Genomic DNA, 22,986 nt, shown 5'->3' on the forward strand with positions numbered 1-22,986 from the left:
TTCAACAAGACAGCGCCACTTCCCACATCGCATCAATCAATGGATTTATTGAGAGAACACTTCGGGGAGCAGGTAATTTCAAGATCGTGTGATATCACAGCGTTTTAACTGTGTAGATATGTAAAATCTAAAGTATATGTGGCCTTGGAGGAATACATCGTGCGTTCCAGTCCAGTGCATGCAGTTCCCAGTCGAAATGATCGAACAAGTCGTCGAAAATTGGACTCAACGGATTTTGAGACGAACACGCGTCCAACATTTGAAAGAGATAATCTTTAAAATATAAATGCCAAACAATGTTTTTCGTTTGATAATAAACATTCTCCATTAATTTTGAATATTTTGTATTTTTTATTTGTCTTTAAAAAAGAGGGAACCTAGAAATGGATCACCCTTTCGTAGGAACGGTGTGGGCCCCGCAAGTAGGAATACATATGTTATTCGTGAAAGTGAAATATTACTGAAATAAATGAAGTTATTTCAAGATATGACTTTATTGTCATTGTATGGAAGATCTAAAAACATAAAATGAAAGAGATGTATTCACATATATGAAGAGATATTTGGAATTTCAACCATACTACTATACTTGAACTGCATCAGTCTGGCCCAGTATGAATATTCCGGTTTGAAAGTATATTTCTTGGTTACAAATTATGTGAAAGCTCAATAATAATAAATGAAGATATGTAGATTTGCTTTAAAATAAAATATAAATCGTGGTATAATCACCCCCACTTCGAATAGACTATACTCGTTCTCACGCATGAGGACATGTGAAATACAGGGTTCAAGAGTAAAATAAGCAGTGTGCACTCGATTAGCTATTTTGTTCAGCTAATTGTTAAACGTAAAGTCAAAGTGTTATTGTAACAATGTCACCCAAAAAACTATTTATATATGTATTCTAAATGTATACCGAAGCTTGTGCGTTGATTAAAAGAACCTTAAAAACAGCCTCGAATGGGTTAAATAAAAAGAAAAGTTGAAAATCATAAACTTATAAGCAGAGGAACGCGCACAGAATATTGATTTGTGAAAACAGAGCCGAGTAGTAATGGGCATCAGTATGTACTCGTATGCACATAATTCCTCTAATTACATATGTACACGCACACACACGTATGTGTAAATGTAGATATTATAACAGTATGGTTTGAGTATCGATATGAGTATTACGTATAAATTCTATAAGCCGATATCAACATTTGCATATATGTTTGTAAGTAAAAAATGCTTACAAAACACATTTATTTGCGTTTTTTTTTTGTGTTCAATTTCATTTTGTTTTGATTGAATGCTGGCGCATTTATTGGCTGGCAAAAGGTTTTCTGATTTACTATATTCGCATTGAATTCCAGTCGCACGGAAAGCGTAGAGTGAACAAAACCGTATAAAAAATGCTTAAATTTGTAAGTTTTTTACATTTACAAAGTCGTCACGAGAAGCACACGAAAATCGACGATAACCACTATAAATGCCAAACTAATCACAACCACAACAACAATACGCATAGGAACATTAAGAGAATTCTGCATAAAACCAGTGACGCCAAAGAGCAGCCGCCACTAGTGAGCTACTTGAAATTCGACAATGCCGAGTACCATGATGCTGCAGATCGTCCTGCTGATGCCGCTCCTGCTGCTACTGCAGCGTGGTGTTGCAGCCAATCCGGCGCCAGGCAACTTTGCGGATGCAGCGGAGACGATCGATGTGCCGCCGGAACACCGTGCGCCTCCACCCGGTGCTGCCGCTGCTGCGCCGCCCAGTGCACCAGTGCCCGGCTTTGGCGTACGCCCACCCTTCTTGGCTGCTGCTGCGCCACAGCCGCGCGGCGCTTTCCCTTCTGTCGTCTATCGTCCGGCATTTGTCCCATTCGCCAGCAGCTTCAATGGGCTCATGGTGCAGCATTTAGCCGCGAATCCGCGCCTGATTGCCCCGACTGCCGTTTACCAGCAGGCTTAACCGATTGCCAACCAGCGAGGACTTCGTGCATCTCCACCTGCTGCACCGCCGCATCATCCGTCAAATCCCGAAATTCAGCGCGCAACAACACCTGCTACGAATGTTGCCACGCCGAGGCGTTGCCATCAGTGCTCACAAAGCAGCTTCCAACTACCACTACATCTAAATTATCATCCAACAAACTAACGTCGCTGACACCATTCCAAACGAAATTAAAACTATTGACCGGCGCCGCCACGAATTGTTGTTAGTCAAGCAAAGTGAAGCGATCTTGCTTCTCAACTATTAAATTACATCTGTTATCTCATTTAAAGTGAAATAAAATTTATCATATTTTTGTTGTTGCCAAGTGTCTGTGTCCTCATTTGCGTGCTGTCGTGCAAGTAATTTCTTCTGTGTATTTTAATTTGCAATTTTCGTACCGCAAATTTAATAGCCTCACTTTATTCGGCTCGCAGTTATGCTAACTGCTGCTAACTGTGTGTAAATATGTGTCGATAATTATATATATCTGCGCCTGTATCTCCGCAATTTTGATTTGTTGCACGTCACGAGTAATTTTAAATATTACGTTTTTATCTCCTTACTGGATTTTCCATAAGCCATTTCGATTTCATTATCATTATTTTCGCAAAGTTCGTAAACAACGTATATGTATTGGGAACGTATTCGCATTCCAGACACATTCGCGCCATTCGCCTGAAACGTATTTTGATTTGCAATTGACGGTTGGTGTTCTCCTAAGTTCTTCCGGGTCAGTATGATGCTAATTTATACGCCACATAATTGTATTTGTATTGATAAACTAGTAAGGATTTGTTTATAATATTTGCAATTGTAGTATTGAAAACTTACTAGAAATTTAAGTTCTTAATGTCTATTTATATTGAACATAAAATATAGAGCTTGGCCGAAAAGTCTATTCCAACATCAAGAAACCATACACTGAAGCTGCATTCAACAATAAAAGAGATCTATCGATTACAATTTTAAGATTAATAAAATTCGAGAGGACAGATTTAACAATGAACCTAGAGCAGGTCTAGATTTCAAGGTATCATGCAGGCGTCGATCATCGAAGAGCGTGCTTAACGCTCACTATTTTCTCAAAAGCAATCTAATATATAGTGTGTTTCGCAAGCTCAAAATTAATTTAACAGTTCCAGTTCCCTAACAAAATGCAAAGTATATATTATATACTCGTGTATATATTATTGAAGTGAAGATAGTACAATCTTAAGACCTGAAACCTCTATGTTTTCCACATGGATGATTTTAATAATGAGTTGCATTAATTCATAATTTATTAGCAGTTATAAAGAGCAGAATAATCTCAATCCTTTTTGACAGTAAAAGTACATATCTGCAGCAATAGAGCGTGTGTAGTAAGCGATATTTTATATACATATAGGTATATAGACACATATATATGTATGTGTAGGGACCGCTTTCGCGATTGTAGCTGATTTTATAACATCTCCTTCTTTCTTCTTTTTATTCGCTAAGCTTCGTCAATGTCGTCCTAGAACTCGCCGCAGAGCCATTGACAAATCTCAGAGGTCCATAAATCTTCCATAAAATGCAAATTAGCACCTATAGGCAAAAGTGATTCTGCGTTGCATTTCGAGGCTGACAATGTTGGTGTTGTTGATGCTGGTTCCCAAGTAGACGAAACTATCTAGGACTTCAAAGTTATGACTGTCAACAATGACGTGGGGGCCAAGGCGCGAATGTGCTGATGTTTGATGACAGGAAATATTTCGTCTTTTCCTCATTCACCACTAGACCCATACGCTTCCCGCTCCACTTCGGGAAAAGGCAGAACTAACATTTTTAAATATATACAATCATATATGTATTTCATTTAAACAATTCAGCGTATCAAAGATACATGTTTACCTAACCACCACCGTTTAGTTCCTGGGTAATGGAATCTATCGTGCTATAGCTAACAAAATAAAAAAGACAAGTATAGTGAATAAGTCAAACCACTTGTGAATCTTGTTGCTTGTATTCGGAATTATCCTTTCAAAATCATGAAGAATATTCAGTTCCGAATATAATATTGTTAAGGTTGATCAATTAGTGTTCATATTCTGCAATCTAACTACTTTCGAACATACATGGTTCAAAAACAATTCAGTCACCGAGGGACTCGTTTGGTAAAGGCAGAGTTCTCATCAATTACATACAAAAGCTGAGGACTCCACGATGCTTAAAACCTTTTCGTTGGTGGGGCGATGGTTCGTGAATTGGGTAAATTTAAAAGTACCAAGTGTTTGCAATGTTTCGTTACACCATTTCAATTCTTACTGATTACCAATTCGTCCCGTAATTATGATAACTTTGATTTACATATGTACATGTCAAAATTGTTCATTATCGTTAACATTTAGAACCATCAAAAATTAATTGGATTAATCACACAAGATTTTAATTTCAATTTATTTTTTATCAAGAAGAACCGAATACCCCGAGCAAAAGATTTTTCTAAAGTTTACGCGCCTTCTTCAATACTTTAAATATTCATCCAAGTGTTTGGATATAAATATTTCAAATGAAATTGAATAAAAATTTGAAATAGAAATTAATATAATCAGTATAATCCTATTAGAAAATTTGAACTACAGCAACTAACTGATCTATAAAAAATACTTTTAAGACAATATTGTATGTCTAAAAAAAATCACAAAAATTAGAATATCTCATTAGCTGAAGCTGTCTGTCAGCAAAAGCTCGATTTATTGGTAAACTTTCGATTATTTGGCACAAAAGAGTGCCAACTAGTCGAAGAACAAAGCAACCCGCACTTATCGATTTCTGAGTATATCAACTGCAGTAGTTCACCTGTCTCTTTCTCTCTCAATTTAGTATTTATAACGAAATTAATGTGATTAAAAGAAACACAAATTTTTTGGTCAACAATTTTGGGGTATTTATGTTATTTCATTTATAAACGATTTAACAGTGTACATATGTAGATGTGCCGCCAAGAAAACATGGCTACACATTTGTAATCCGTAGTTCTTTCTTAACAAGAGTCCAATTTATATGCATTATTCAGCTTTTGTCCATTTAGTATTAGCCCTGAGTCACATTACAGATTCTTTTTTCACAATCCATCCACCATTTAGAAGGCTACGGTGTAAGCGGCGTTGTAGGGGTAGTACGAAGCGTATGAGGAGTATGCAGCGACTGGAGCGCTGTAAGCAGCAGCAACGGGGGCACTGTAAGCAGCAGCAACTGGGGCACTGTATGCGGCGGCAACGGGAGCGGCAGCTACAGCGGGTGCGGTGTAAGCGGCGGCGACGACTGGGGCGGCAGCAACGCCATTGTAATTGCGTGCAATGTACTGTGAGCTCTGAGCGGTCACCACACCCGGAGCGCTGTAGGCGACCACGGCGGGCTTAGCGGAGGCGCAGGCGACCAAAGCGAGAACGGCGACAAGAACACACTGTAAGCGAGCAATGTAAAACACATGTTAGATGATATTATTTTTCAATTTGTCAGCTTAGAATATTTACCGATTTGAACATTTTGATTGTTGTTTGTTTTGCTGTAGAAGTTACTAACTTGCGAAGTGCTGAAGTTGTACTACCATTCTACAAAAAAATCTAGCCAGCTTATATACCAGGCCGCATTGATGTCAACGCCTGCCAGTAAATGGAATGTGAGCAGTATCCATCTGCCCGCCAAAATATTTAAATTTAATGCTTCAGTATATTTTATTTTTTGAATATTTATTTGTATCTAGATCTGGTAATATTACACACACATTCCTGATTGTATTTAGTACCATTTTAATTACAATTGCCTTAATAAACACACAACCACATAGAAACATATGTAGGAGTTGCCAACGTCATTGGTTAATTTTGCATTTTTACTCTTCGGACATTTTGCAAATAATTTCAGTCGCCGATTTGGTTTGCCAAAAATTAATATGCACGCATACAGACATAGCCAGAGCACTAATGCGCCCTACGCCTGAGGTATGGCGGCGTACGGGTTGAACGCCAGGCAAGTCTGAGCGCGGTGTTTAGCCGGCGTACGTGTTTGCAAATACAAATTGTCGGGCAACGATGAGTGCCGAACAGATCGTTAGCATTGCTGACTGATTTATAGCTGAAACTAAGGGGCGTAATCAGGCGGAGGGCGTAATGTATTGTGGTTGCTACCGTCCATTGTTCGCTTCTGCCGTTTCAATGTCGAATTTCCAGCAGGTATCGAATATTATTGCGAACACGTACTCGAAAGTATAGCAAAAGCAAGAACAATTTCGAAGTAATTTCACAATGTTTGTAAATGCACGCCGGTGAATATCGTTCAGCAGGCGAATGCATTAAAAAACAAGTAAGGAAGGGCTAAGTTCGGGTGTAACCGAACATTTTATACTCTCGCAATTTATTTATTTACATAATACACAATTTGACCCACATATTCGTCATATATACTGTATAAAGTTCATTGAAAGTTGGAAACCATAATATTAGGTTAGAAGCACCGAAGTCCTCGTGTTCGATATATGGGGCCTTAAAAACCTATGGTCCAATTTCGGCGATTTTTAGAATGGAGCTGACACACTATAAACATAGTATTTGTGCAAAGTTCTGCACCGATATCTTCACTAGTTCTTATTTTATACATTGTAATGTAAACGATTCAGATCGTCTTCAAAGTTCTGGTATATAGGAAGTAGGAGTGGTTGTGAAGCGATTTGGCTTATTTTCACAACATATCATTGGGATGTAAGGAAACTATTACAAACCAAGTTTCATTGAAATCGGTCATGTAGTTCCTGAGTTATGGTTTTTGACCCATAAGTGGGCGACGCCACGCCCATTTTCCATTTTGTAAAAAAATCTGAGTGCAACTTTCATCTGCCATTTCTTATGTGAAATTTAGTGCTTCTGACGTTTTTCGTTAGTGAGTTAACCCACTTTTAGTAATTTTCAACCTAACTTTTGTATGGAACTTTGACTGTATTAGGAAGTGGCTAAAAACAACGAATGCAGAAAGTTTGGTTAGAAAGTTAGGTTTATATATTATTGGTTTGCGAGATATGTACAAAAAACTAAGTAGGGAGTGGGGCCACGCCCACTTTCCCAAAAAAATTACATCCAAATATGCCCCTTAATAGTACGATCCTTCATACCATAGCTTTATTTATGGCTTAGTTATGGCACTTTATGTGTTTTCGGTTTTCGCCATTTTGTAGGCGTGGCAGTGGTCCGATTTTGCTCATTTTCGAAAGCAACCTTCCTATGGTGCCAAGAAATAAGTGCGCCAAGTTTCATCAAGATATCTTAATTTTTACTCAAGTTACAGCTTGCACAGACGGACGGACGGACAGACAGACATTCGGATTTGAACTCCACTCTTCACCCTGATAACTTTGATATATATAACCTTATATTTAACTCGTTTAGTTTTGCGTGTTACAAACAACCGTTATGTGAACAAAACTATAATACTCTCTTTAGCAACATTTGTTGCGAGAGTATAAAAAAAAAAACAAAAGTTTCAGAAGACATTTGCGGTTAGTGTCAATAAAGATTCAGAGAGCTTCTGTTGTTCAACCACATCTGGCTTGGCGAATAATCTGTAACATTTTGTCATTAAACCTCGAAATAAGCACAGTGTTCACAGTAATATTTGCTAAGTAACGAGGATGGACTTCTAATATGTTTAAAATGCATATCTCACAAACTATATATGGAACTACCAAAACTGACTGGGACACGTCTTGGGAGATGAGGTATCAACAGCTGAGTTTTCGGAATTTTGAAATAGTAATTTCTCAAAATACTGTTTAAATATGTATACATTAAAAAAATGTAAAAGTTCCCTTATTTCAAGCCTCTGAAACCCACCTAACACCTTAACCGATCGTGCAGTTCCGTTTAAGTTAATATTAAGATTATTAGCGGCTTCAAATAAAAATTCATTCATATTGTTTTTGATCACTCATTATCTTCTGCGGTTACCGTCTCCTGTTGCTCTCCTGAACAAACAGTTGCGACAAAATTCCAATACGTGGCCATTAAATATGCTGGACCAAAGATTTTTTAGCCTATATCCAAAGTCCCCAGTTGAATATACACATATGTATGATATTGTTTGTCCCTTGTTGGAATATAGATCCGACTGATTGTAACTACTATATCTGTGAAAAATATTAATTTTTAAGAACATTTTTAATTAGAATAACATAAATATACCCAGAATTTACTTTAACTACTAGGTCGAAAGAAATAGGAATATCATAGGTTTGGGTGAGAGAACTATTTAATGTTCGACGAAGTCTAAGTCCACTGTGGAGGTTTGTGATTTGCTCGAGAGAGAAATTCTTGACATACTATTGTTTCCAATTCTACAATATAGATGGCCGGATTTAACCTTGAAGCAGTTTTTGCCAGGACATATCCAGAATCCGAAAGGATGCCAATACACATTATAGTTTTTGAGTTATAGCAATTTAATGAGCAGCCGCTCGGTAACAGTGAAAACGATCATTTTATCTTTAAACGCGTTTTTCTCGAAACAGCAATTTCCGAAATTGCTGCAGTGATTACTCAAAAACAAATGATCCGATCACTAACGATTTTTTTTTACATGTTCTATATATGTATAGTTCTCCGTACAATGACCTATCGATTTTTGATCTGATCAAAAAATCGAATTTTGGCAGGCCAAAAACGACCAAAATTTTGGGTAAAATTCGACTATTTTTTTTAAAACGCCGCCATATTGTCAATTTTTGATCATTCTTTTTATCGTAGATCATTGTACAGACAATATTATCTAGTTTAAGGAGAATTTCACTGCAGCAGTGAAGGACCTTTTTTTCGCGCCGTTGGAGATCGACTATAACTTAAAAAATATTTAATTTTTTTCTTCAAAAATTTCACTGTATATTCTTGAAATATGTATAAATATATTCTTCAAATTTTGAAATAATTGATGAAGTATTTTTTTTAATAAAAATTCCCAAAAATCACTTTTGTTTAGGCCATTACACTAGGTGTGCTCCTCAATTAAGAGGCTATCGTTTCTTTATTGTATTATTCAATTATACAACATCACTAGAATATAGTCCTAAAATGCCAAGTTGATCCGAGTAATAGTTTTGGAGATGTAGATCTGGCACGCTCCAGGATAACGCTACTGTCACTCAAAACTTGGAATTTACAAGAACTTTCACGAACGATTTTTTTGGAAACCCATCTGTCAAAACTCCAATTTAAATATTTTTCCTACGTCCAAAGCCTTCAAAGTCGTAACTAAACATATAGTTTTTATTTCCACTTCGGATGATCCTGCTAGAAGTTATGCTGTCAACGCGGACGGAATGGCACAGTTTTTGATAATTATAAAAATGTCTTTAATCTCTAATTTAATTTGCATCTTTGGGACAATAAAAAGTTTGAATTAAATACTTAATTTGTTATATAAATTCACTTTAGAGCTATACATACATATATCAGGAGTATGCAGTACCAACACTTTTGAAAAATGCAAATTAACATGTTTTAAATGTTTTTTTTGTATATTTTATTCATTATGTTTTATTTATTCACTTTTTAACCGCAGCTCGTATTTTCAGCACATGTTTCCTTAATATAGTTTCCTTATTTTATACGTGTACATCTTACATAGTTTTATTCGCATTATTTATGGAGAGTATTTTTGGCTTAACTACTTGAAGTTTCGCTTAATGGCTTTGACATTGTTCCTCAGCCACATCACTTATACATCTCAATGCTCTATATTTGAATTAACCGTTGCACTGGAGTGGAAAACAATACTCGCTCCCCGTCTCGTGAAATAATCGCGTCTTTTAATTTTCCACGCATAAACGACCACTACGCCGACCAAAAGCACGATCATCGCCAGCAAAGCGATCTTCATCAGCAACAAATACAACTCCAGACGTTTCTCGTGCAGACGCAATGTGTTCATCGATTGTTGCAACACTTTTTGTAATGTATTCATGTCGTTCAGCTCATGCTCGACCTCTAGTAGCGCAGCCTTATCCACCGCCTTCGAACTGCTGATGCAAGACACATCGCGTATGTGCGAGCGCTCGGCCGCATTCTCCTCTGGCTCGATGTGCAGCATCACCGAAGTGGAGAGTTGTGGAGGAACGAGCAGAGTATGCAAATACGTGCAGTTGAACTGATTGCGCGACAAACCGAGTTTGGAGAGATTCGGGAAGACATAGGAGAAGCCGCCTTTACCATGTACTTCGGTCAAATTATTGCCATCAACATACAGATAACGTAGATTGGATAGATAAGGCACAAAAATATCCAGGTTGAGTTCGGTTAGGTTGTTATATGATAAGTCGAGATTCTCCAAGGCCACCTGCTTGGAAAACATGCCAAATGTGAGTTGGCGCAATCCGGTAGCCCGTAGTGTAAGCTGACGCAGGCGTCTCAAGCGATCGAACGTCGTGATGTTGACGGGTCCAATAGGGTTGTTGGTCAAGTCCAGCTGCAGCAGTCCAGTGATATTAGTGATATTTTTAATATCGCTCAAATTATTAGAACCAAGTATCAATGTTTCCAAGAACTGTGTATTGATCATTTGCACTTCGATAATGCGATTATGATCGGCGCGCAGATGCTTTGTGCCGTTAACGAAAATACGCGTTAAGTTATTATAATCCACTTGGAGCTGAGTTAGAATGCTCTTATCGCCCATCTCGAACTCCGTCAGATTATTGTGGGTTAACAATAGATTCTCTAAGCCATACGCCGACTGAAAGCTATCCGGATGTAAGCGATAGATATGATTGTAGGACAAATTGACATCGGCAATGCGCCGCAAACTACTGAAAACTTCAGGTTCAATATACTCTAAGTGATTATTATTAAACGCTATTGTCGATAAATACTCATTCTCCAACAGTAGATTTTTCGGCAACGTGCGTATTGAATTGAATGAGAGCTGCAGCTTATCCAAGCTACTTAAGCCTTTGAATGAATTCTCATTCAGCACCTCGATACGATTGTGACTCAGATCGAGCCGCATCAAATTCCAAGCTCCCATGAAAACGGATGTGGTTATTTGCGTAATGTTGTTGTTGCTCATGTTGAGTACAGTCAAATTGCCTGCAGCGCCGAAAGTATTCCGGGGCACATCCAAAATTTCCGTAAAAGACACGTCCAGCGTCTTCAGATAGGCGAAGACATCGAACAATTTGAAGGGTATGTATAGTAGACGCGAATCGTAGAATTTCATAAATTTCGTATTATTCGCTTTGGGATATTTTTGTAATTTAACGATTTGACTGTGTGACACAACGAAACCGGAAACCGTGCAGTAAGGTTCAGTGATGGACGCCTCAAACATGTGCTCGAATTCATCGCATTTCAAAGTGATGTCCTCGATGGCGGCGATACCATTTAGCATTACTTGCAGGATAAATAGTAGTTGAATATTTCTACGAAGTCGTGTCATTTTCGCGAACGCAACAAACTGATCAGGCGACGGCTGTAAATCAACTAAATCCCTATAGCAAACTGAAGTCAACTCAGATGAAAGTCTGCATATGTCTCAAGCGATTAAGGAAGTGGTTGCTAGTCTGCTGATATGCATATTTGTAATAACATATGCCGTATGCCCCGGCATTGCATATCTATACATTTAGCAAAATATATTTACTATAAACATGCATCCTTATCAAGTACTACCCAGCGTTTCGAGCGGGAATATAGTTAAATACAGCAAATAAAACGCCATATAAATTTGCAAACAAATATAATACATAGCTTTTACAGCACAAAAACATTTATAAATTTAAACAGTTGGGCCTGTTGTGAAGATCAATGACTTCTAGGGAATGTCGCCGCCTCGAATGACAAAATAATATGTAGAACATCGGAAATGTTGAACAAGTATTGTTGTTTTGTTTTTATTATATATATTTTTCATATGGACCGTGTCTTCTAACGATCTCGAAAATTAATAATTTAAAGCCCTTTTGGAATTGTTCTAATAATTTATTTCTGATTTCTAATTTGACTCGAGGTCTAAAGAAAATAATGAAATATTCTTTGATAACAAGTAAGGAAAGGCTAAGATCGGGTGCCACCCGAACATTTTATACTCTTGCAATTTTTTGCTATATTATTATTAAGATAACACACAATTTGACTCACATATTCGGAATACACATACAGAGGTAGTCAAAATTATTTACACATCGAACGTTTTTTTACAAGTTTTGGTTTGTTGTTGTTGTTGTTGTTGTTGTTGTCAGGGTAACAAAATGCTATGTTGTTGTAAACCTTGATCTATTCCCGAGCGAATGAAGTCGGTTTGGCAAGAATAGCTAGAAATATAGAAATACAATAGAAATACAATTTTTATATTTTAACGCTGAGTTAGGTTTTTATGAATGCAATAAAATCCAATTACTACTCTTGCTCAAACCAAATTCAAGGATAAAGGCTAAATTGCCGTGTGTAAATACTTTTGACTACTGCGAGTCTTCAGTTCATTTTCTTATTTCTCCGCCATATTTCTAGCTATTCTTGCCAAACTGACTTCATTCTCTCAGAATAGATCAAAGTTTACAACAACATAGCATTTTGTTACCCTGCGACAACAACCCCCTTTTAGTAATTTTCAACCTAACCCTTGTATGTGAGGTGGGCGTGGTTATTATCCGATTTCAACTATTTGCATGGTGTGTGGTGGAGTACGTAAGAGAACAGACTGCAGAAAGATGGTTTATATAGCTTCATTGGTTTGCGAGATATATACAAATAACCGATTTGAGGGCGGGGCCACGCCCACTTTCCCAAAAATATTACATCCAAATATGCCCCTTGCTACGGCGATCCTTTGTACTAAATTTTTCTTTAAGAACTTTATCCATGGCTTAGTTATGATATGTTTCGGTTTTCGACATTTTGTGGGCGTGGCAGTAGTCCGATTTTGAAAACTAACTCTCTCACGGTCCCATGGAACATGTGTTCCAGGTTTCATTAGGATATCTCAATTTTTACTCAAGTTATCCGTTGTACGGACGGACGGACAGACAGACGGATTTTGTCTCGTCAGCCTGATCATTTTGATATATATAACCCTATAACTAACTTGTTTAGTGACTTACAAACAACCGTTATGTGAACAAAACTATAATACTATCTTAGCAACTTTTGTTGCGAGAGTATAAAAAGATAGCCTAACTAATTGAAAAATTAAGGGAATTTTAAATTCCCAGCCTATTTGCAAGACTCTCAAAAAATTAGGGACTGGTTTACATAAGCTCTACTCCCGTGGATTAGATCCAACCACACGATCAAAGGTCTTTTACCAGCTCTATATATGGTATGAATGGTATATCAGAGTACTAGTGCACTCATTCGCTAGAGCATATTTTCTGATAACTAACTGATAAAGAAATTACATCTTTACATAATTTGTTCAACGAAGTATCTCTACTTCATTTGTATTCGAAATAGCTCTGAGGCACTTATGAGCGACCAGACGCTTATGAACACTCTTAGTAAAATGATGAATGCTCCTATTTATTCAACACAATTAATCTGTAAATAGCTTCTGTGCAGGAAGATTGTTCATATCACTTATTATGTGCTTTAGAAACGAATGGCACATATGCAAACACACTTAAAACAGGCTTAAAAGAAAAAGTAGTACTTCCGCTGCGGCGACAACATAGCGGTGATAAACACAGAGACCTTGAGGAAGGGCAATGATTACAACTGAATTTAATGCGAGTAACTTCACGATGTTTGAGCAAAAATAACTGTTTGTTTATATAGAAAGCGGACAGTAAGGAATACAAGCAGAGTCGTACATTAATATATAATAACAAAATTTTACCGCCGCAATGGAAATAAGTGGCGCTATATGTGCTGAAACCACTATCCAAAACAACACAATTCATTTTAAGTTTCCCTCGAAAAATCACATTTATTTAGCAACAATATCGTAAATCGTAAAACAATAAAGCAGCAGGCTAACGCAATTACTTCTTCAACAAAAGCGGCGCGGTGTAGGCAGGAGCGTAAGGCGCAGCGAAGTACGGTGAAGCTACGTAGGGCGAGGCGAGGTAAGGTGAGTAGGGTGCAGCTACGTAGGGCGCAGCAAAGTTGCCGTGGTACTCGCGGGTCCACACGGCAGCTGAAGGTGCGGCGGCGACCACGGGTGCTGTGTAGGCGAAGACACTGGGCTTAGGCTCGGCATGGGCGACGGCGGCGAGGACCAAAAGGACGAAGGCGAAGTACTTGAGCATTTTGTTAATTTTTATTTGTGTGGTTACTGAGCTTATGCTGAATAGTATGCGCGATTGGCGAGTAGTTAAACTGCTTTTCTGACGATTGGTTGGGCTTGCGGTGGTTTATATATGAACGGCATTAAATCACAAACATTAACAATAGTCAAGAACCTTGAGCGCCAAATTCGACTAGCTGGTACTTGGTTTTTACCAGTCCTAGTGACAGTTGAAAGCAGAAGCGCACGTGGTAGCCGTGACTGCTATTAGCCACAGCGCATTCCTTTTGTGGCTCGGAAGCACAGAAACATACTTACAAGTGTACAAACGAATATGTTGAAGCCGCATAGCAGTCAAGCGTTTGTCGAGTTAGTGACAGCTCTTTAAGGAATTGTCAAAATTATGCAATTTCTCCAAAGCGTCATTACGCTCGTAAGTCTATATGTGTTCATATATGTTGGCTCTTTTATTTTAATAGCTTGTTATTTTACGTCGCTTTGTTTGCGCGCTTTTCATAGTCGGCAGCGGTGCAACGTGACTGCCTTGCTGATTAAGTTTGTAAATAATATCGCGCAAGCGGCTGTCCGCCGACGCAGCGCAGAAAACACGAGTAAGTAAATCTTAAGTAAATCTGCCAAAGTGAAACTGAAACAAGTATTCATTCTGTCTGCGCAATCTGTGTTTATGAAATTATATTCTTTATTTCTTTTTTTGAATGCATTCAGTAGAAGTTATATGTTGTTTTTTTTTTTTTATATTTTTTAATGAAACTGTTTTCATGTGTGTTGTATAAAAGAAAGTGGTTCTGAGTTTCACGGTCTTTACAAATATGGCATTAAAATGCTATAAAGAAGGAATAAGCGCTGCACTCAGATTGGTATAGAAAATTTAAGATGGGCTCACTTTGGGCTCAAAGACCATAGCTCAGGACTAATTGGCCAATTTCAACTAAATTTGGTACCAAATATTCTTTGACATCCTAATATTATGATTTACGAAAATCGGTTTACAACCAATCCTACTTCTCATATAACACAATTATAATTGGCGTCGCTCATCTAGAAATTGTTCAAATCGGACAATATCAGTCCAAAGCACCAGTTACCGAACATGAGGGCCGCCTGGGTAATTTTTGCCCTGTATCAAAAATGGGTAAATTCATTTAATTCCTCTGCAGAATTAAGTGAATGTATAGGCTAGGATATGGTTTAGCTTGGAAGTGAAACTGAGTGAATTCGGTCACATCCCTTTGAAACAAATTGCAAAGAGTATAACATTTGAGCTATCTTGATGAAATTGTGTACACTGAGAATGAACTCTGTACTCTGATGTGAATCGCGCCAATTCCATGCATACCACATTCAAAACTAAATCGTACAAAAATTATCACATTTTGATTCCTACTTTACAATAGAGATATGAAGCGTTTCGAATAGCGAAAAAATACAACTGATATGTGGTAACTCTAGTATCATAAACCGGTGCATATTACCCTATTGACTCATACACTGCTGGTCATAAGTTAGATGCACAAATTTTTTGCTTAAAAACCCGTTGTATTTACTACCAAGTATGTTTTAGTTGAGCAAAACCTTTTTCTAATGAAAGTTCAAACCATTCGATTAAAAACTGCTCATAATTGTTGCATTTGAAAACTTCAGAAACTTCGATTAATCCACATGCGCTTTCAGTTGGTCATTGAATTAGACACATTTAACGTTTTTGTTTTGGCTTGTGTGAAAAGGATCAATTATTTTGATTAATAAAAAACTTAATATTAAGAAATAAATTGCTTTTTTAGCAATATTTGGAAAAACAAAATAGGAATAGGTAATATATTGAAACGCATAAAAATATTTCCTCACAAGGACTATTGTATCGAAATATTGCCAAAAAAATAAAATGCCGTTCCAGAACTGTTGATAAAAGATCCAGAGTTGTTGATGGTGATCCCGATGGCTTTCAATACAATTTTCATGATTTACGAAAAGAAGAAGTGAGTTTGAGTCGCCATCATAATTGGGTAATGATACTGGATACTATCATGTTTTATAGAACAATTGATGTTATTTTTATTGATCTGAAAATGATCTGGAAGCGCTTCAAAACAAAATTAGAGTCAGTTTTTCTATTGTCAAAAGATCTCTGCAGATCTATCCCATGGATTTTTCAACAAGATAATGCCCCGATTCTTAACGCTCAATTATTTAAGTCATTTATTTCAAGCCAAAACGTTGATATCATGACCTAGCCACCATAATCTCCGGATCTTAAGGGGATATTCTGGTGTAGAAGCGTAAATTTTAGGTAATTTTTGAAAGGTCGTAAAAAAAAGGCAATTAATATTTTTACTATCCATTTTTTTATTGGTTGTTTATTCACATTCAAAAAATAAAGAAAAAATTAAAAACTAAAAACAGTGAAAAATTGAATAAATTATGAGCTGACGGAGTGGGGGCTTTTGAAAAATTTTCACGTGACCGTACCCATGATTTCGACCCTCCTAGCACTCTGAAATCAAAAAAAAAAAATTATTAATCAAGAATAATGTCGCACTATCCGGAACTAGGAAAAAGTTTGAAAAAAGTTTTATAACATAATGGCGACTGTTTAAAAAAAAAAATTTTTTTCGACCACTTTTTTTGACTGTTTTGAATTTTTTAAAAATAGTAAAAATGAAAATTTGGGGATGGGCCAAGTTCCAGTTCTAGAAAAGCCAATAAAGAAGAGTGCATAAAAATTTCAAGTAAATCGGTCCAGTAGAATCTGGAAAATCGTGGGTATCGTACCGAAAAACACAGTTTTGAGAAAAACGCGTTTAAAGTTTCGGGTAAAGTTATTTATAGTCTAAGTTCCGGCCGAACCAGTTTATGCCAGGTCAGAAAAATGCTTATATCTCCGAAAATAATTTAAATTTTCAAAAATCCTCTCGTATACATATTCTTGAATAGTTAAACTTTGAAAATATGAAAAAAAAATTTTCGATTTTTTGGAATTTCTAAAAATAATTTCACTAAAAATAAAAGTTTAAAATAAGCTATTTTTCTTCGAATAAAATAATTAGTTGACCTTATATTGCCTTATTTATATGGTACACTCCCCATTTTCTCTTACTGCCAACGTAACTTTTGCATTTATTTGACGTTTTCCCCATCAATTCATCGCGGCAAGAAAACTAAGATTTCTCACCACACTTAATATGTACGACGGCACTGTCATCAAATCACTGCCATAATCGCATGCGCCTAAATGCGCGCTGCAATTTCAAATCAATAAATTTAAATACTTGCTCGACCCAGTAGGAAAACGTTAACCAACGCATGTACTAAATAAACATATCCAAACATTTCAAATGGTTCATTATTAGTTTTTTTTTCTCTAAATTAAGCATTTATTTGCTGCCAAATGGCTGTTTAAAAACAATTCAAGTAAAATTTACACTTCCGCTTGTTCCAAAATTGAAAGTGAAACCAAAATCGATTGAGAAATTACCAACTGGCTTAAATATCATGTGATACCCAGTCTGCATTGGCTTTCCCTGCAATAAAGCCTTTTTAATCACTTTATATAGCGAGTATCCTTTACGCTGTAGTAATACATAGTAGTATTTTATATGCTGATTAAGTCCGTCGAATATATTTACGGGTAAATACTTCGAGTCCACTTCCGCTGCTGTCAATAAAATAACTACAGATCCGTCAGCTGACCAATTGGCATACATTTGCTCTAGAATCGCCGTTACATTTTCATAATCTCCAACAAAGCTACTGATTTGGCGACCACTGCTTAAATCCACTGAGCTTTCTGACGACACTGCTGGAAATATTGGTGAAGGAGAATGAGGAAATACCGGCGTTACCCAAAAGAAGGGCCAACTGGCAACAATGATAATTCTGCATGATGTTATGATTAGCACTACACCTGCGAAATTTAAAAATACGTATTTCAATTAGTTTGTTCACGCCACCTTATGCCAAGTGCCGCATGCGCACCTTTACCGGCGTTCATATTTTGACTGCGAGAAGTAGTGCGCGTGCGTAGGATTAGTGATTATAACCAATTATCCAGAATCTGCATCTTTTATACCAAACTCCACTTCATATACGAGCGCTGGCGGCTACAATCCCTAATTAACATCATGCCAGTCAACAGAGTACAGAGACAGTGATGCTGACGGGTATTTAGTACCAAAAGATGAGCATGAATTCCTGAATATGAGAATATATACATATTTGCATGCTGTAGCATTTCGACATTTAGAAATACATTGTAGCAACATTGTTTTGTCTGCTTCCACATTCGTATATTATTGAAGGTATTATTTTACAAAAAAAATGGAATAAGTGCACATGAAGCCTCGTTGTATCGACCGGAAAATAAATTAATTTGGACAGCTGTTTTTCTAGACGTATTTCGGGCATTCGATAGAGTGTAGCACAATGGTTTACTTTATAAACTAAGACTTTTCTTACCACATTATTACATTGCAACCAATAAAAACAGGTGTACCCCAAGGAAGTATCCTGGAACCACTCTTGTATATCTTGTTTACTTGCGATTTGCCAACCCCGGGTAACTGCACAATTGTCACATTTGCATATGACACCTGTATCAAACTACAAGCAAAAATGAAGTAGAGTGGAATGGTCACAGAGATGGTGCATTACTTTAAACGAGACGAAATCTATACATATAAACTACACTAACAAAAATGCTAGATATATCCCCTTATTTATTGGAAATAAACTTATTCCGTACTCCACCTATGCGAAATATCTAGGGATAACGCTGAATGCAAAGCTGAAATGGAAGGAGCACATACAAAAAAAAAGTTGTAGAATTAAAACAAAGATATAGACTAGATATAGAACTAGGCGTATGGAATTCAAAGGTTCCAAAATAAAGCTCTACCAAAATTTGTAAATGCCCCGTGATCTACACCTAAAAATGATCTTCATATAAAAATGGTCCAGAAAGTTATTCACGAAGTAGCATAGAAACATTCAGCCAGGTTGCAGAATCACGTAAGCGCCGAAGCCCGACGACTAGGAGAGACTAGAAGTTGCAGGCGTAAATGAAATGTAAAACCATATTTTATTAGGTTTCAATAATAAAAATTGAAACAAATATTTTTCTGGAGTGAAGTCTCATATGGATGGAGAGACACACATGCGGATTTCAACACTTTGGAGATGTATAATTTTTGTTCTTCATATAACACAAAAATGTAAGTTGTATTGCAATATTGTGAAAAATTAGCGGACATCATTTATATAACTATGATCATCACAGATTTAATTAAGGTGTTGTAAAAGTTTGTTGCAAAGAAGGCGAGTTTTGGAAATAATGTCCAAAATTTTTTAACGTATTCCCTTGATAGTAAAACTGAGATATGAAATTTAGCATCAATAAACTTTGTATAATATCTTAGAATAAAATTCCTTCCACATTTTAAAAGAAGTAAAGTCGAAAGATCTTACTTCTAGTGACTATTTACGGGTTTAAAACAAGGAAGCGTTCCTCCCGATTTCTCATTTTTGGTTGCATAAATATCATTTTCTAATAATATTAACAGGTAAAATATATATTTATTTATACATTAAATTCTTCGTGTGGCGAGACACGAATGATGAAGATATTATTATATTTCTGAAGACAACATTTCTTTCTTTCGTTTGATGGTCAAACTTCCTAGTATCACTTCACTCTCATTGCCCAAATGCTTGATGCGATTCTTTATTGTTGATATAGATCAAAGGTATTTATCATCTTGCTAGTAGTAGTCTGGACATTTACATTTTTTCACTGAACTTTTCAGATTCGGCAATTTCTGAGACACTTATGTTTATTTAACCCCCTATGTGACGAATTATGCACTGGCTAAGGGACAGATAAACATAGTATAAAGATAAATAAGCTAATCACTACAATTTGAAAATTTTAATATCTATATCTGCCTCGAATTCACTAAAAATACGACGCAAATGGTGCCTCTAACTTCACAAAAAGCGAAGACAAAACGGCGCATTATTTGAAATGATACCAAAATGAAAATGGCATTCTAATAAAGTAACTTGAGTACTCCGTCTACTGATGTATGTATCTATGCACAGCCGCCAACCATGCTTCCAAACTGATGGAATAAAACATGATATTTCTTTTGATTTTGCAACTTTTGACCAAAAACTGTCAGCGGCTGAACTTCAAAAACCCATGTACTGTTATAGAATTACAACTTATTCAATTGCCACTAGCAACAAAGATGGAAGACACAAAAGTGCAGCAAACATATGCGCCAGAGCCACAAACATTTCAAATCTGTATATAAACACCAGCTGACAGCTTATTGAACAACATTAACTCAACGAGTGTGCATCTCAATACTTACAGTTCTTTACTTGCAAACAAATAATCACAATGTTTAAGTTGGTAAGCAGCAGATATACAGTTATACAAGCAAACCATTTAGTCAAAATACCATCACTAACCGTTACAACTTTCTTTCAGTTCGTTTTGTTCTCCTTCTTCGCAATGGCTTTCGCCCGTCCCGGATTTCTGCACTCGGCTCCAATCCTAACCACTTACCAGGAGGAACCTCACTTGGCCACTCTGCCCGCTTCGGTACATATCGTCGAGCCATTGCTCACAACGCATCAAATTGTAACACCTCTGCTTCATGGTACCATACTTAATCGCGGCTTGCACTGAGTACCGCACAGGAACTGGAGACCGGCAGCCTCAATACAATACATACATACATATATACGATGAATTTTGATTTATTACCAATAAAGCGCTGCAATGAAAAGTAATAAAAGTTTCTTATATATGAGTGTACAGATTTGGCAATCCTCAACATATATTATAATTACCCCTAACATATAGAAACCAATAAGTGCTCTTTATGAAAGATACTACAATCTTTAGAACCCTCAGAAGGTCTGATGGATTTGAACAAACACTTTAAGGTTCTGTAGTATGTCGAGTTGTGTTTCATATATTAAAGGTGCATTTTAGTTTGCCTTATTATCAATTATCAATTTTGAAGATACTTATACTGGTATAGCGATATTATAGAAAAGGGTAATACAATTTGTACTATATTGCTTTGAATTTGACTGGGAAACTTTGATGTTGCTTTCACATGTAAATCTTTGACAAGAAGGTAGAGTTGTAACATACTAAGCAGTGGTTAATCGATCGCTGCTATTTGGGAACAGTTCAGATAGAAAGGCCTATAAAGGGTTAGAATTACCGACGAGAGATAGGGTTACTCAATCTAAAATACTGATTTCTCTCCTATGAACAAGTATTCCTCCGGATCTTTTGTTTTTAGTCATATTGTTGATTAAGTTGTATTCCATGTTTCAATTCATTCTACGCTTCCTTCAGTAACGAATACTCCATCATTTTAGTTTTAAAGTCTACAGATTTTGTTTTGCGAAAGATATAGCGAAGGAGACCGTTGATGAAGCATTAATGATAAATATCATTTGATTTACGATCAATTTATATTTTTAATAAACCCATTTCACCGCAAAATATTTCTTTTACCTAAAACAGATCAGTGCCCATTACTGAAAACGTAACTATCAAACCAAAAATACAAAAAATCTAAAACATTTACATTTTAGTTGTCTTTATTAGAAATCATTTCAATTTTCATGCGAGTTCTTTCCGGCAATCAGTGTATGAATTCATATGTGACCGGTTTGTAATCAGAGCGATATTGTTGTTGGAACGAATCGGGTGTCTGCACGCTGTTGTACGTCTCCACTGCCGGCACCGGCACTGTTGCTTGAATCCGTGAATAAGCCAGTGGCACAATTGCAGCCGCACGTGCTGCCGGCACTGCGATGGGCAGTGGCGCATAATAAGCTGCGGCAGAGCTGGCGGCGGGCGCATAGTAAATCTCGGTGGCCCATGCAACAGTCCCCAAGAGACAGGCGAAGATCAACTAAAAAGGGAAAATATGTATACCGATTGCAGCACTTCGGTTTCTCATTTTATAATTTCATTATATTTTACCACTTTCTGCATAGTTCTTTTGTTAACGCAATTTATCCGCTTCCTCGAAACACTTCTTTATCTAGCTGCTGCAGGCGCACTGATGTGTCCATCGCCACTGCATTGGCACTTTTATATAAGCCAACCACCGTCTGCTGGCCAACAACAGACATGCAACAGCAGCAATCAGACTGCAATGCCAAGGACAATCGGATAAGGTCACTGCATTGCCAGAGGTTCACTTGTTGTCACGTTGGATGTACGAGCGTTGGCGCATTCTTGCAACACCCGTAATTACCCATATAAGTTAATATGTAAATGGTAGAGAAGAGCGCAAACCTTTGGTTTGTTGGAAATAAATAGTCTTTGTACTAGCTCGTTGTCTACTCCGGAATGTCGGTATCACAAAACTAAAATTAATTTAAATGTTGATTCGCGGGGGATTTCGATCAAGCAGTTTTGTAAGTATATAACAGAGGTAGATTCAGTTAATTAGAGTATATAATAATAGTCACTATACTACATATATAAGGTTGCAGTCACTGCAATTGGAAATTTAGAAAGAATCTTTAAATCGACCTTAAAAACTGATAATCAAATATGAAGGAAAGAGTTCGATATACATATATAAATGATATTTCAAAAAAGTACGCGTTATTGGACGAAACTGTGCCCATTTTTTTTGAAATACTATAGATAACAATTGTGAAATAATTGTGTACATCGAAAATATATCGATCATATTCGATTAGATCTACGAACTA

The 22,986-nt window shown here is 36.8% G+C and overlaps 5 protein-coding genes across 6 annotated transcripts; 1 reads left to right on the forward strand and 4 right to left on the reverse strand.

Annotated features, from left to right (window-relative positions):
- Positions 1-5,017: 5,017 nt before the first annotated feature.
- LOC105214928 (cuticle protein 16.5) lies at positions 5,018-14,330 on the reverse strand. 2 transcript variants are annotated; one of them, XM_029042064.2, is made up of 2 exons: positions 14,118-14,330; positions 5,018-5,351 (listed from the first exon to the last, which is right to left on the reverse strand). In XM_029042064.2, exons 1-2 carry the CDS (start codon positions 14,234-14,236, stop codon positions 5,096-5,098), a joined length of 375 nt encoding a protein of 124 aa, XP_028897897.1. In that variant the 5' UTR covers positions 14,237-14,330; the 3' UTR covers positions 5,018-5,095. The 2 variants fall into 2 exon arrangements, with proteins under 2 accessions (XP_028897897.1, XP_028897896.1); XM_029042063.2 differs by lacking the exon at positions 14,118-14,330 and adding an exon at positions 5,490-5,649 and having other exon boundaries at positions 5,018-5,419.
- On the reverse strand, positions 9,496-11,505 carry LOC105214927 (insulin-like growth factor-binding protein complex acid labile subunit). The gene has a single exon (XM_011188634.3). It carries the CDS (start codon positions 11,428-11,430, stop codon positions 9,724-9,726), a length of 1,707 nt encoding a protein of 568 aa, XP_011186936.1. The 5' UTR covers positions 11,431-11,505; the 3' UTR covers positions 9,496-9,723.
- A 3,267-nt stretch (positions 14,331-17,597) lies between the features above and the next one.
- On the reverse strand, positions 17,598-18,393 carry LOC105214937 (uncharacterized). The gene is made up of 2 exons (XM_011188643.3): positions 18,208-18,393; positions 17,598-18,136 (listed from the first exon to the last, which is right to left on the reverse strand). Exons 1-2 carry the CDS (start codon positions 18,221-18,223, stop codon positions 17,640-17,642), a joined length of 513 nt encoding a protein of 170 aa, XP_011186945.2. The 5' UTR covers positions 18,224-18,393; the 3' UTR covers positions 17,598-17,639.
- A 2,107-nt stretch (positions 18,394-20,500) lies between these two features.
- Positions 20,501-21,052, forward strand: LOC105214922 (uncharacterized). Its single transcript, XM_011188627.3, has 2 exons — positions 20,501-20,644; positions 20,723-21,052. The coding sequence occupies exons 1-2, from the start codon at positions 20,633-20,635 to the stop codon at positions 20,921-20,923; spliced, it is 213 nt and encodes a 70-aa protein (XP_011186929.1). The 5' UTR covers positions 20,501-20,632; the 3' UTR covers positions 20,924-21,052.
- Positions 21,053-21,843: 791 nt separating this feature from the next.
- On the reverse strand, positions 21,844-22,384 carry LOC105214923 (uncharacterized). Its single transcript, XM_011188628.2, has 2 exons — positions 22,244-22,384; positions 21,844-22,172 (listed from the first exon to the last, which is right to left on the reverse strand). Exons 1-2 carry the CDS (start codon positions 22,253-22,255, stop codon positions 21,900-21,902), a joined length of 285 nt encoding a protein of 94 aa, XP_011186930.1. The 5' UTR covers positions 22,256-22,384; the 3' UTR covers positions 21,844-21,899.
- Between the last annotated feature and the right edge of the window lie 602 nt (positions 22,385-22,986).

Source organism: Zeugodacus cucurbitae, chromosome 4 (genome assembly GCF_028554725.1).
Source record: "Zeugodacus cucurbitae isolate PBARC_wt_2022May chromosome 4, idZeuCucr1.2, whole genome shotgun sequence".
In the NCBI taxonomy this organism is placed as follows: Eukaryota; Metazoa; Arthropoda; class Insecta; order Diptera; family Tephritidae; genus Zeugodacus; species Zeugodacus cucurbitae.

What these genes read in the sequence shown, in the direction of transcription:
- LOC105214927 (XM_011188634.3), bottom strand. Translation starts at nt 11,430, where the DNA reads ATGACACGACTTCGTAGAAATATTCAACTACTATTTATCCTGCAAGTA.
- LOC105214928 (XM_029042064.2), bottom strand. Translation starts at nt 14,236, where the DNA reads ATGCTCAAGTACTTCGCCTTCGTCCTTTTGGTCCTCGCCGCCGTCGCC. An exon ending in GCCGCACCTTCAGCTGCCGT is followed by an intron (nt 5,352 to 14,117) that starts GTGGACCCGCGA and finishes GGTCGCCTACAG; the next exon opens with CGCTCCGGGTGTGGTGACCG.